Source organism: Arvicola amphibius, chromosome 10 (genome assembly GCF_903992535.2).
Source record: "Arvicola amphibius chromosome 10, mArvAmp1.2, whole genome shotgun sequence".
Lineage (NCBI taxonomy): Eukaryota > Metazoa > Chordata > Mammalia > Rodentia > Cricetidae > Arvicola > Arvicola amphibius.
In genome coordinates this window covers 100,509,994-100,524,320 of record NC_052056.1, presented here as the reverse complement: position 1 = coordinate 100,524,320, position 14,327 = coordinate 100,509,994, and the positions used below count along the sequence as shown (strand labels likewise).

Below are 14,327 nucleotides of genomic sequence, written 5' to 3'. Positions count from 1 at the left end.
AAAACAGGTGCAGCCTTGGAAGCTGCCCTCATGGGGGTGAGAGCCACGGAGCCTTCACGGAGGAGCTGAAACACTGACAAATGCCACTTCTCTCAGCAGAAGAGGGTAAAGTAGGATGGCTGTCGGGGCCATGTCACCCCTCCCCTGCCACAGGCTTCCAGAAAGACGTTCTGACGGGTTTTGTGAAGCAGCTTGTTCTGCGATCGATGTAGTAGCAGAGACAGCTTTCTGCTCCTTTTATATTCCCAGTGCTTCAGCTTCCTGGATTCTTGCCCAAACGCGCTGTTCTCTAACTGTGCTAATATCTAGGTTTCAATTTATATTCTTTTTCCCTTTACTGTGACCCTCCCCCAGCGGGTAACTGGTTCTCTGGGGCTCTGGAGAAGACCTACAGCTGGCGAAGCTTATGCCTGTGACCCAGGGCCTGAGCCCAGACAAGCTGCACTCTCAGAGTCAATGCCACCTTCACGAGGGCGCTACATCCTTCTAAACAGGACAAATAGGGTCCCTGCCTACTTAAAACAGCCGTTTAGCAGCAGGGGAGATGTCTCAGCTGAGGATCCGAGTTCTTTTTCTATTTTATTATGTTTGGTTTTGGTTTTCTTACTTCACGGATGTGTGTGGCTCTACACGTGTTTGCATGTATGGGGATATCATACATGCCCACAGTGTGAGTGTATGTGGTCTGTATGTGTGTGTGTGTGCATGTAGAGACCCAGAGTTGATGTTAGGAGTCATCAAGGCTCTTCTAACTTATTCATTGAGTCAAGCCTGTCAATCAAACCCAGAACTTGCCCATGTGGCTAGTCTTACTAGCTGCTTGATCTGGTGATCCCCTGTTGCTGCCTTCTGAGGCTGGAACCACAGACAGCCTCAACACTCACCAAGCCCTTAGGTGGGTCTGGGGATCCCTACTCAGGTCCTCACACTTGCTTGGCAACAGCTTTAACCCCAGGCCCAGGATCTGAGTTCCAGCCCCACTTTTAAAAAGCTGGGTGTCCTGTGGTACAGTTATCATCCTAGGTCTGTGGAGGAGACAGGTGAATCCTAGGGCTCCCTGAGCCCAACCTATTGGGTAGCTCCAGGTTCATTAAGAGAACCTGTTTCAAAATATAAGGTGAAGTGATTGAGAAAGATACTGGACTTCTATACACACACACACACACACACACACACACACACACACACACCATATAGAGGCAGTGAGTCTCAAACTAATATACAAATGTATGAAGTAATTTTGTTGACTTCTGTGTGCCTTCTTCCCCATGACCCATTCCAGGGAGTGACATGACGACCTTTGACAACGGGCCCTGGGAGGCTAGGCTTCAGCACAGGAGAGGGATACTCACTGTCCTCGTGGGTCCACACAAGCTGAGGCGTGCTGGGAGGCCCGTCCCCCGGTGTGGTAAAACACAGGACTGACGTGAAGTAGGCTGTGAACTTCTTCAAGTTCGTTATGTAGCCATGGTGGATTCCATGGAAGTCGGGAGCAATAGTGACCACAGTGACAGTCTCAGGAGCATCTGCCGGCCATGCCAGAAGCTGGGAGGAAAGGGCAAAAGAAAAGACCCCTTTCAACTGCATTTCTCCACTTAACTGTCCGTCCAAAGTGTAGTTTACAACTAGTAAAATTAGTATGTCTTTAGAGAAAGCACAGTCACAGCTCAGTAAGTCTAGAAATCCCACACCATTTTTCTCTTGCTCATATTTGGGGATAAAACCCAGACTTTTACAAATATTAGGTGAGCACTCTACCCAGATCGACACCCCCAGCCCCTCACTGGGGGATTCTGGGCAGGGGCTCTACCACTGAGCCACACCCCAGCCCCTCACTGGGGGATTCTAGGCAGGTGCTCTACCATTGAGCTACACCCCAGCCCCTCACTGGGGGATTCTAGGCAGGTGCTCTACCGCTGAGCCACCCCCAGCCCCTCACTGGGGGCAGCCCCTCACTGGGGGATTCTAGGCAGGGGCTCTACCACTGAGCTATACTCACTGGGGTGTATTTTAGACAAGCTATATCCCTGTCCACTTGACAGAGTTTTAATAAGTTTACCTGGCTGGCCTTGAACTTGTGGTTCTCCTGCATCAGCCTCCCAAGTAGCTGAGGCAGTAAGGCCTGGCTAAATATCCTATTGTTTCTGAAAACTCCCACCTCAGAAAAATTGAGTTTAAAATGTGTCTCATATATTGTTGTACATTTACACATGTATATTTATGCTTGTATATAGGAAAGAAATGGCTGCTTAACTCTTGTTACAGTAATGGACACTCTCTTAAACTTCCATCTTCCCTTAGGATACTACTGAGCATGGATTTTTTTTAAATAATGAGGGGCAAAGATGATATCATCTATTAATAACTAATTAGCATAAGAAGATAAACACAAATATTCTCCAAATAGAAGTCTATCTATACTGGCTCAAAATGATTCAGTAGGAACAATCTTAATGATTTAAGATTTGTTATACGAGTGTCCATTGCTGGATTTTAAGAGTTAGGTTAGAATTTTAAATAAAGGGCATATACAGGGGCTAGGGATGGTAGAGAGCTTGGCTAGCAAGCAGAAGACCCTGGGCTCTAACTCGGTACCACATGAAGCCAACATGGTGGCACGTTTTTGTCATCCCAGGACTAAGGAGGGTAGGAACTGGAAAATGGGAAGTTTAAGGCCATATTCTGCCACACAGTGAGCTTGAGGCCAGCTGGTCCTCACAAAACTGTCTTACAAAAAAAGAAATATAATATATGGGTGCATGTGTGTATATATGTGCGTGTGTGCACACGTGTGCGTGCATGCATGTGTGCGTGTGTGTGTGTGCACGCGTGCATGCGTGCACGCGTGTGTACCTGTGGACATTCCAGGAAAAGCCACTTTCATGATTTGGCAATGCTGTGTATGTGCAGTCTCTGGACACCATGCATCTCCAGAACTGATTGGTTCTGAAAGCCAGCGGGCAGCAGGACACAGAATACATCTGTGCAGATCAAACTGACAAACCAGCCACCAGCCACGCGCAGTGTTCTCGCCACTCAGACCTGGCAGGAGAGTCGAGAGTGATGGAGTTTTGCCCTGATCAGTTCAATTTCCTTTCAAAAAAGCATCTGCCCTTAGATACTCCTGAGGAAGAGCAGAGGCACGGAACGCGCCTAGCTGGGCCTGCCCTCATCACAGACAAACAAGCGTTTGAGGGAGCTGAACCCAAAGGGAAAAGAAAAATGAACCAGGTGGAAAAGACACCCTTTGAAGCTGAAAGCATTAGCGACTCACCTTTCTCTGAAGGGCTCCCTAAGTCTCCTGATAAGGGGTTAGTGAACCCACTTTTGTACAATGAAGTCAGGCTCCCATGTCCAACCAGGAGAAGCTGATGTAAAGGAAAGAAACTATGCTTTTGGAATGTGCACCCAAGTCCGTCTTACCTGGCAACAGAGCCTGTTCATCAATTCACTTCGGGCAGGGTACCCCAGCCCATGCTCTCTGTTCTCCCATCTTTGAACAGAACTGTCCTCAAGGCAGAGAACAAAATGGTCTCTTTGCTGGATGGGAGCCTCCCCTCATGAACTGTGGGTGGGAGCCTCCCTCCCTCTCATGAACCTGGGTGGGAGCCTCCCTCCCTCTCATGAACCTGGGTGGGAGCCTCCTTCTCACGAATCTCTGCCCTTGACTCTGCATTCTGCCCAGAGAATCCCCTTCTAGGAAGAAGTGGTTGGATAAGGCTGACTCCAATCATCTCACATAGATGACTCTGTGTGTGTGTGTGTGTGTGTGTGTGTGTGTGTGTGTGCATGAGATGAATGTGTGCACGTGTATATGCCAGTGTGCATGTATATGTGTGCCCATGAGTCCACACAAGCAGAGGCCAAAGACTGACACTGAGTGTTTTCTTCAGTGACTCCCCATCTTACTTTTTGAGGCTAGGTCTGAACCTGGAGCTTACTCATTCCACAAGGCCAGCAAGCCCCAGGGATCTCCTGCCTCTGCTTCCCCAGTGCTGGGGTTAAAGGTGTGCTCTGCCATGCATGGAACTTTTAGTTTTATAGGTTCTGAGGGACCATAAGTCTTTATGCTTGCATGGCAAGCACTTTACTGGCTGAGCCATCTCCCAGCTTTCCCTGAAGTCCATTAACCCGACTATAGCCTTTTCTCCTGTGCCCTCTTAGCAACTGATCATTCAAATTTCTGGTCTGGGATAATTGATCAGACTTCAGACCGATGGTGGCCCCACCAAGGTCGCCTTACTCTGAATTTGCTGCCCTGGGTTTTCGATGACATAGGAAGGGTAAAGCCCAATGTCTGATGTAATCAACACTGCCCATGAGGGCCATCTGGAGGTTCCAAACCCAGGCCAGGTACCTTGTATCCCTGATTGATGCCGTTGATGAACTGCTGGGGTGGCGGGTTCCACAGGAAGTGCACGGTGGTGGAATTCACTGCTTCAGCCTGCACGTTCTGTGGGGGTGCGGTAGGCACTGTTCCAGCGTGGAGGCGGAAGGCACCGTGGGGAGAAGAGACAAAAAGGAAACCTTAGTCTAGGACTCAAGGGCAGATGGGAAGGGAGGTGAATGTCTCCCACGCTAACACTCCTGTAACAAAGGAGAACTGGGCCATTTCTCATTATCTGTGGGAGAGTTTCTTCCTTAAGGCAGAGGTGGGAAACGGTACCAGACCACGGTTTCATCCCACAGACGGGCCTTTCCCACATATCTGAGACTAACAACACACTAAACCTTTACTGTTTCCTCAGTTGCCCCATTGCCACCTCAAATTGTCACAGTCAAGGCAAGGTTTCATCTAGAAGGACCTTCCACTCACTATTACATTCCAAGCTCTCCTCCCCCTTTCCAGGTAGAGTTTAGTGCTCACTTGTCACAACCTTGGAAGATTAGTCTGGGGGAAACTGGTGATTGATATCGGATGGCCCAGTCTACTGTGGGCAACACCATTCCTACGCAGTGAGCTTGGGTTTCATAAGAAAGCTAGATGAGTGTGAGCTAGGGAGCGGTGTTCCCGGGTTTTTGCTTCCAGCCCCTGCCCTGAATTACTTCCTTCAGTGACAGACTGTGACCTGGAAGCAAAGCCAAGTAAACGCTCTCCTAGTCTATGAGCTTTAGTGACATCATGGTGTGACGTCATTAGTGGCATGATCATAGTGACAGAAAGGGGACTAGAATTCTCTCTGTTGTGTGAATGTGTGTTTGTGTGTAGCTGCACACGTGTGTGGAGGTGCACATGTCCATGGAGGTCAGAGGCCAGCCCCAGGTGTTGTTCCTCTGGCCCTGTGTCCATGTTATTTTTTTAGAGATTTATTTATCTTTATGTGTATGGGTGTTTTGCCTGCATGTACCATTTGTGTGCCGTGTGTGTGCTTAGTGTCCATGGAGGTCAGAGTGGGTGCTGGATTCACTAGAACTGGTCTTATGGATGGTTCGAAGCTGCCATATGCATGCTGGGAACTGAATTTGGGTCCTCCGCAAAAACAAATGTTATGAACCACTAAGCCATAGCTACAGCCCCTTCTGTTGCTTTTTGTTTTGTTTGTTTTTCGATGCGAGTTCTCAGAGAGGATTACTTAAGGAGACCTGTAACTTGCTGATTAGAATACATTGGCCATTGAGCCCACAGACCTAACTTTCTGCTTCCCCACACTGGTATTATAACTGTGTGCCTCCATGTCTGGATTGTTTAAAAGTGGGTTCTGGGGGTCACACTCAGATCTTTTTAAGGCACTTTACAAAATGAGTCACCCTCCCGGCTGCCTAGGAAACTCAGAGGATTTACTTCCAGGTTACCGTTCATCATGAAGGGAAGTAGCTCAGGCAGGGACTGGAGACAAAAGCCACAGAGGAACACTGCTCACTGGCTTGTGCACGGGTTCAAAACCATCACACTCCTCCTATGCGTAGTACCGTTCATTCATACACACAGCACTACAGGCAACTAAGGAATGCAAAGACTGCGAAAAACAGTCTTTCCCGGGGAAGACAGCGTCAGTTATTACAGCACACGGTTAGCCCCAAAACACACCTATAAGTAACACGCACACCGAGCAGGGTGCATCTATGTATTTAGGGATAAATCTGAACAAGCATATAGGTATGTAATAACAATTGGTTTTTAAAAGGGGGGCATACATTTGAAAGAGAGCAATGAGGAACGTATGCCAGGGTTTGGAGAGAGGAAGGGAAAGGGGAATGATGTAATTATATTATAATCTTAAAAGTAAAAAAAAAAAATCTTCTGCTTCACTCATTTCTTTCTTACACTCATGGAACACCTCCTGAGTCCAGGGATGCCCTCCTGGGGCACCTGCCTTGGAGGACGTTCCTGGAATGCTGAGCAGGGCAGATGCCCATGCAGCTTTGGGCTGCCACCTTGATTGGACTGAGAAGTTAAGAAGTGCTTCGGAGATTGGGAAAGCACACCCCACCTGTGTCTGTGAACATGTTTCCAGGACACTAGGGGTTACTCAAGGGGAGGGTGCCTGCCCTGTTGTAGGACACAGGCAGTCTGCTGCTACGGGTGTTGTCCCTCTGAGAGGTGAACGGCTGTTCCCCGCCACACCCTTCCCTCATGATGCCCTGCCTCGCCAGTCAGAAACAACTGTGCCAACCAACCATGGACCATAACCCTCAGCCTATATAAAGCTTTCCTCCTTTGAATATTTTTTCTTTCTTTTTTTGGTTTTTCGAGACAGGGTTTCTCTGCAGCTTTTTTAGAGCCTGTCCTGGAACTAGCTCTTGTAGACCAGGCTGGCCTCGAACTCACAGAGATCCGCTTGCCTCTGCCTCCCGAGTGCTGGGATTAAAGGCGTGCGCCACCACCGCCCGGCTTTCCTTTGAATATTTTTTTAAATTTTAAAGTGGCATGTATTTAATTGGGAGGAGCCATGCGAGTACCCCCGTGATTATGTGAAGGTCAGAGGACAACCCGTGGGAGTCAGGTCTCCTATCCTGTGGGCTCTGGGGCTGTTGGGCTTGGTGGCAGGGGCGTGAAGCTGAGGTGCCATCCCTCCAGCACCATTTCCCCAGTGCTTTCCCGTTGTTTCTGTCAGATGTCTGTATGCTGCATTTTATCAGAAAGGAGGCGACAACAAAACCGAGCGACACATTCTAGAAGCTTTTTAGGGTGACTTTTGGAAGACAGGTAGACCTCGAGAGGACGATGGGCCTGAAGAATGGCACTCCTGCCTGGGGAAGATGGAATTACAAAGGAGCCCAGGCAGAGCACGGATAGAAAGTATTGTGGACTGAGAAGGTGGATGGGCCCCCTTGCACAGGGCACAAATGCCCGACACAGTGGCTACTCTTACATATGGTGATCACAAAGCCAGGGAAACTCCCTGGGAAAGGCTGGTGCTTCCAGGGACATAATGCTAGTGTCCCTCAAAGCAGGGATGACCCAACTTGCCTGCCCGTTAGTCTTCTCATGGCAGAGAAGACACCCTGGTTCTTTAGGAGTTTGTTTGCGCAGTGAGGCTCAGAAGCCAAAAGGATCCTTAGGTTCCAGGTAAAGAAAAACATGTAAGTATCTCCTGTTAGAAAGTACGGGGTGAGGACATGGTTTATGTTACGAGTGGCAGCATAGAGCTGGGGCTGTTGCTCACTGGGTAGAGCATGGCCTGGTACGCATGAAGCCACCTCTACTGCCACATAAGGCAGATGAGGTGCCACAGACCTATAATTTCAACACTGGGGAAGAAGGGGCAGGAGGGCCATCCTCAGCTATATGGTAGCATGGTAGCCTGGGTTAGATAACCCTGTCTCAAACACACACACACACACACACACACACACACACACATACACACACACACACACACACACACACACACCCTTCATCTCCACAGCTCTTCTCCATCGTCTCATTTCATGCAGAGATGGAAGAATCTAGAGTCCATTAGTTCTCTCAGTTGACTCTTCAGGTCCGTGCTTTCTTTCCGTCTGCCATCCCCCATGACCATGGCCTCCCGAAGTCCTTTCTGCCATCACCCACGACCATGGATGACTTCCCCAAGTCCTCCGCTCCACACATCACAAAGAAACTCTCCAAGTTCCCCTTCAGTACCACATGGACCACATGGATTAAAAATAGTCCCAAGACCAGCTATGCCTGGATGTAGACCATAGTGGGGAATGTCAGAGTGACTGAGAAAAAGGAAAGCCTGGCAAACAATAGAATTGTGGCTTCTCTAAAGCCCACAGAAACCTGAACAGATCTGGGTGTCACATAGTGTCAAATACAAGAGAAAACAGTGCTGTTCATTGAGACAGAGGGAGGGAAGTAGGGGAGGAGAAGGAAGAGGAGAGGAGAGGGGGAAGGGAGATAAAAAGAGAGAAGAGAGAATAAGGGGTGGGAGGGGAGGGGAGGAGAGGAGAGAGTATGGGGCAGGGAAGGGGAAAAGAGGGTGGTGAGGGAGGGATGGCCAATGTGCAACTGGGCTAGGAAAATTTGCTACGACAGCTAAAGGTGACTCTAGAGGAGCTGCAGGTGGAGAAACAGGATGCTTCCCACACAGGACCAAGGGCAAGTGTGTTGGTGTTTCACCGGAGAATCCCACTGGGCATTTGAGGAATAATGAAGCAATTCTAAACCATCACTCAGACACCCAAATAAATAAATAAATAACATTACAGACAAGAAAAGACAATTACCCCTCATGAATGTAAGTTCAGACCACAAATAAGAAAACACTGAAAGATCAAATTCAGCAACACACCACAGTTATAAAGTACCCTTATCTGGTGGGGTTTATATCATAAACAGAAGAGTGGCCTCATATTTGACCATCAATCATGGCAGAGCGCCAAATCAGCTTAATAAAGAAAACCCAGTCTTAATAGGGTTAGAAAAAGCATTGGATAAATTTTAAGATCTAATCATGATGATAATAATAAAAAACACCGCTCAGTCAAGAAGGAATTTAAGAGAGCTCGGTGAACTTGATAAAGGGCATCCCTAGCGCACCTGCGGCTGTGATCTCACTGGAGCTGAGCGCCTGAGATGCTGCCCTGAGAGGCCGAGGGAAGATGGAAGACATCCCGTGTGACTTTTTTATCCTGGTGAAGCTGAAAAAAAGGGAGGAGGCAAACCGACAGGGGAGGTGCTTTCTACCTATGGGCAATATGACCGTCTACATGGAAAATTCACGTCGACTCCAGGAAGGGCTCCTAGGACTAAGAGAGGCTGCTGAGATTGCGGGCTGCAAGGCCAAAGCTGTTTCTAAACACAAGCAGTAAGTAATTGGAAATTGAAATTTAAAGACTGGTTCCATTTAGGGAGCTGGGAGACAACTATGCCAAGCAGGAGAGCCTGGGTTAAGGTCACCAAAACCCACTTTAAGAGGGTGGGAGGAGCTGTAGCCAGCCAGCCTAGATAAACTAGCTAGCAAGGAGAGACTGTCTCACAAATACAAAGTAGACTGCGTGTTGAGGAATGATACCTAAGGCTGACCTCTGACCTCTATGCATGTGTGCACATACATGTGACCCCCTACACACACACACACACACACACACACACACACATACACACACAGTCAGTCAGTCAGTCCCATTTAAAGTAGATATGAAACTATAGATACAAACCTGACAATGTGTTAGATCTATAATCCGAAAGTTACAAAAACCACTTAAACATAAACTCTAAATAAACAGCCTGGGAGAATATTGATGGACTCCAAGATCAGGCAGGTAAGAGAATTGTTCTCCAAACTGATCTTCAAGTTAACAGGAGTCCATCAAATGCACAGCCAGACACTCTTCATAAACCAAAAAGGCGATTTCCAATTTACAGGAGAAAATGAAGAAACTAGAATAACTAAACTGATTTTTTTTAAAAAAAAAAATCTAGATAAACTCTACATAATTAAAGATGTATGAATCTATAGTAACTAAAACAGGTGACACCGGGAAACAAATGAATATGATGTCAACAATGTCAACGCCACAGAGAAGAATCCAGAAACGAGTCACACAGGTACCAACTGGTATTCTGAACAACACACATGATTCTGCAAAAACTGAGCACTCCTATCAAAATATAAAGAGAACTTCTAGATGCTCCTCACACCTACATGAAATCCAACTCAGGCTGGACCGTGGGCTTCAGTGCAGACCTATCAGCATCAAGCTTCTAGAGGAGAGCACTGTGTCACGGACAAGAGGACAACATGCAGGAATGGTGGCCCAAGGGTCTTCTGTGAGATGAGTCAGAACTGAAGCCCACACAGGCTGGGTGCAGTGTGCATGGCAGTTTCGGTCTCCTGCCAACCCCAAGACCACTGGTGGATGGGGGACAAAGGGGCTGCACCTTTGGGGCAACAGTTACTATTGATTATCCGGTGGGCAGGATCTACCATCACCTGGGAGAGGTGCCTCTGGGCACATCTGTGAGAGAGTTCCTAGACTGTGTAACTGCCAGGGGAAGACCCCACCTCAGCGTGGGCAGCACCCTCCCGGGAGTCCTGGTCTGGAAAGACAAGGAGAAAGTGAGCCGAGCACCAGCGTCCATCTCTCTCTGCTTCCTGACTGTGGATGCCATGTGAGCAGCTGCCTCACACTCCTGCCGCCATGCCTCCCCCACAATGATGGGGGGTACCCTCAAACTGTGAGCCCAAATCAACCCTTCCTTAAGTTGCTTTTCTCAGAGTATTTTAAAACACAGCAACAGGAAGAACAACCAATCCACATGGAGTAAAATACTGGGACTATCATCTTTCACGCAGGAATACATGTGATCCCCCAAATACATTGTACTGTAATCCCACTACTTGGGATGGGGGATGTAGGAGAATCAAGAGTTCAAGGCAAGCCTCAGCTACATAGTAAGGCTATATGGGACCCTGTCCCCAAACAACCAACAAATCACATGCACTGCACCACTGGGAAGGAGTTCAAAGACTCCATATTGAATTCCTCCTTCTACCTGGTAGCCCATTGAAGGGGAAACTCCTAGGACCGAAGGCAAGTGGCTGCTGAGAATGGGGTTGGTTGGAGGTCTGAATGCAAAGGGGCAGGACTAGGAAGCTGAGGTCATGTGAGTGTCCTGTATCAACCACTGTAGTGACTGTGGATTGAAAACGCATGTCTAAAATGTGATGCTGTATACCACTGAAGGGAAATGTTAGCACTAGCTATCACAAGCATATCAATAGGTCTTCAATAAAAAGACCTCCCCTCTCCCTGTGTGTGTGTGTGTGTGTGTGTGTGTGTGTGTAGGCAAGATGTTGCACTTTGTTTTCTGAGACAGGGTCTCTCATTGCCCTGGCGTAGCCAGGCAGGCAGGCTAGGTCAGCTGGTCCCCGAGGACCAGAGAACACCTGGCTTCCCAGAACTTGGATTACAAGCGTAAGCCATCAAGCCTGGTTGGGCGTTTTGGTCAGCATGGGTTCTGGGGTACTGAACTCAGGTCCTCACGCCTGCACAGCAACTGAGTCATCTCCTCTGCTCCCAGGGAAGAGATTCCTATCCACAAGGGAGGAGAACCATGTCCATGATGGTGGTGGGCTTGTGGGACATCCTTCCTGGAAGTCTTCAGGGTAGGGGGCATGTATGAAGTCCACGGACCCTGTGCTGGAGAAGCCACATGGGCAGTCCCCACGGGGTTTTCCTTGTCACTGCCAACACAGCACAGAAGCCGCTTCCAGCTGTCATCTCACTGATTGAGTGTCACTTCTAATATCAGGTGGGTCACCTGTCCAAAGTGCGACTGATCCAGAAAATCCAGGCACGCAATACAGCGGATAGCGCTTCAGACCCCTAAGTTTGGCGCTGTTCTGTATGCAGCGACAGAAACAAGGGCAATGTGGGTCTGGGGAGATGGCTCAGTGGTTAAAGAGTTGGCTGTGTAAGCATGAGACCTGGTTTGCATTCCCAGGGCTCACATAAATGTAGAGTGGGTTTGGCAGCTTGCTTGTATTCTGGCCTTGGAAAGCAGAGACAGGGGATCCCTAGAGCAAACAGGGTAGCCGGGTTGGTGAGTTCTGGGTTTGATTGAGAGTCCTGCCTCAGTGAATAAGATGGAAGAGTGATGGGGGATGATTCCAATATCAACCTTGGGCCTCCATGTGCATGTACATATAAAAATATGTACCCCACACACACGGAAAAATGAAAACAAAACAAAAAATGAAGCAAGTTCAGTATAGGTTGAAAGAAAAATAGAACAGGAAAGAAGGAAGGAGAAAGGGTGAAGAAAGAAGGCTCAGAGGACTCTGGGGCTCCCCTAAAGCTCACGCTAAAGGGTCCCTTTGGAATCTATTCATTTCTGCCAGGCTGGTAACACTAGAAGGGAGGGCTCCCCGAGGCCGTTCTTGGACCTTCACTTTCCCTTCCCTTTCTTCCCCCCACTTCCTTCCTGGCTGCATAAGGAGGTGAACAGTTCTGCTCCCCCACATAGCCCATCCTAGTGTGCTCTGTCTCACTATACCATAGTCACACTCTCACGGGCTGAAACCCCCTCCCAGCGGACTTTGTCCAATGTTCTGTCACCACGATGGAAATCCCTCGGCCCCGCTGTTCTCCCGGCAGTCTGGGTGACTCTGCTCCAGCATTCCATCAGCCCCAATTATTGCCTGCATAGTTCCGGCATGCCTTCCTGCCACATGTTCGCCTCTCTAAAATAAGCCAGGGAGCAGATGTTCCCTAAACGCATTTGGCGTCATTTAAGTAAGAGTCATTTCCTGGGGTTTCAAGGCAGTGTGTGCACCTTCACTTTGATCCCTGTCAGGTGGGGGAGTCCTGCCTTTCGTCCCCACAGTCAGGGCCTCTCTGAGCCTCGGGGAGAACGCAGAGCATCCAACATTAACGATGACTTCCCTTGGTTGAGCCAACAGGGAAGCTGCTTCCGGTTTGTGAAGGTCAATTTCGGTTGTCAGCTTGACTGTATCCGGGATGAAAACTAGGAAACATGCCTCCGGTGAGTCGTAAAGAACAAACAAGATGAGAGAAGATCTTCTCCCAGGGTGGACAGCTTCTGGAGATCACCCAGACCTAAAGACAAGTGAGCAGAGGCTGCTGCTTTTGCCTGCCTGCCTTTGCTTCTTGCTGGTGAGTGTATCTACTCTGCAGCTGCCTCCACCAATGTTGTAGCCAACCGTTGCTGACATCTGTTTCTCTGTCCTTCCAACAGGGACTAGAGACCAGACCTTCTCCAGGAAGCCTCCAGGAATCCTTCAGTGACAGGACTGCTGAGACCTCTAGCTTCGTGGGCCGAGCAGCTATTGGGTTGTGTGCAGACAGCCATTGTTGTATCTGTATCTAATAAATGCCCTTTGCGATTTATATGTATTCTGTTGGTCTGTTTCTCGAGAGAACCCTTACATATACACCTCTCCTCGTTACACAAAAATCTTGAATCATAATAAATTAAGAAACCAAATAAAAACAATCCTCTCGCTTGAGCGAAGTCCTCTGGAGCCACAGCATCCCACACTCTGGCTCTGCCTCTCTATCCACAGTCCTGGATGGACGCCTGTTGTCACCCTGGGCTTTATTAAAACATCACCCATTCTTCTAGGCCTCTTGTGTACCCAGAGCCTGGCTTCCTGTTCTCTTAATCATTGTCATTAGAAATGACTCAAATGTTTGAGGACAATGGAACCAAAAATTCCCCCAAGAGGGACGAGGAAAGAGCTGTAGCCAGTAAGGCCTTCCAGGCAGTGTTTTCTAAGGAGGGAGTGACGGTGGCAGGAGAGGTCTTCATCAATGAGGTGATGTCACCCTGGCCCAGCTGGAGAAAAGACAGGCTTTGGTCCATTGCTCCTGGAAAAATGTGGGCCATGGCCTGTATTCTGCAGAGCTGGCTGTTTTCCAGCCTAGCCTTCCTCCCAGACTTCCTGATGGAAATGCCACCTCCTACCGCTCAAAGTAAGACCAGGGAAACTTTTTTTCAAGATCTGTACTCCAAAGGGCAGTCCTTGAAACAAACTCAGCCTGGCTGGAGTGACAGGTGTTAGGGTCTTTTCTGGTTTATGCTGAAAAGGGGTGGGACTGGGCATGGTGGTGCATGCCTTTAATCCAGCACTTGGGAGGTAGGTGGATCTCTGTGAGTTCAAGGTTAGCCTGGTCTACGCGAGGGCAGCATTTCACTAAAGAATCACACCCTGCCCAGGTCTGGGGCTGTTCTCAGTGTTAAACTACACAAGGCCCACACCACTGTGTAACTGTCCCTATTCGCAGACCCAACACAAGAAGCTCTGCCATGCCAGGGCACTTAGATAAGGAAGCTAATTGGGGGAAGACGAAACCAGAGGAGCAGCGTTAGACGGGAGTGGGAGTGGTGGAACCGTAGACGTGTGTGAAGGTGATGCAGAGAGAGGGCTGTG

At 48.7% G+C, this 14,327-nt stretch overlaps 1 protein-coding gene across 1 annotated transcript in view; it reads right to left on the bottom strand.

Annotated features, from left to right (window-relative positions):
- Sdk1 (sidekick cell adhesion molecule 1) overlaps positions 1–14,327 on the bottom strand; it is a 935,030-nt gene that overhangs the window by 156,822 nt on the left and 763,881 nt on the right. Inside the window, exons 18-19 of the mRNA XM_038345621.1 lie at positions 4,358–4,473; positions 1,353–1,545 (exon numbers count right to left, since the gene is read on the bottom strand). Coding sequence (XP_038201549.1) covers positions 1,353–1,545; positions 4,358–4,473 — 309 coding nt within the window. The remainder of the gene's footprint in view (positions 1–1,352; positions 1,546–4,357; positions 4,474–14,327) is intronic.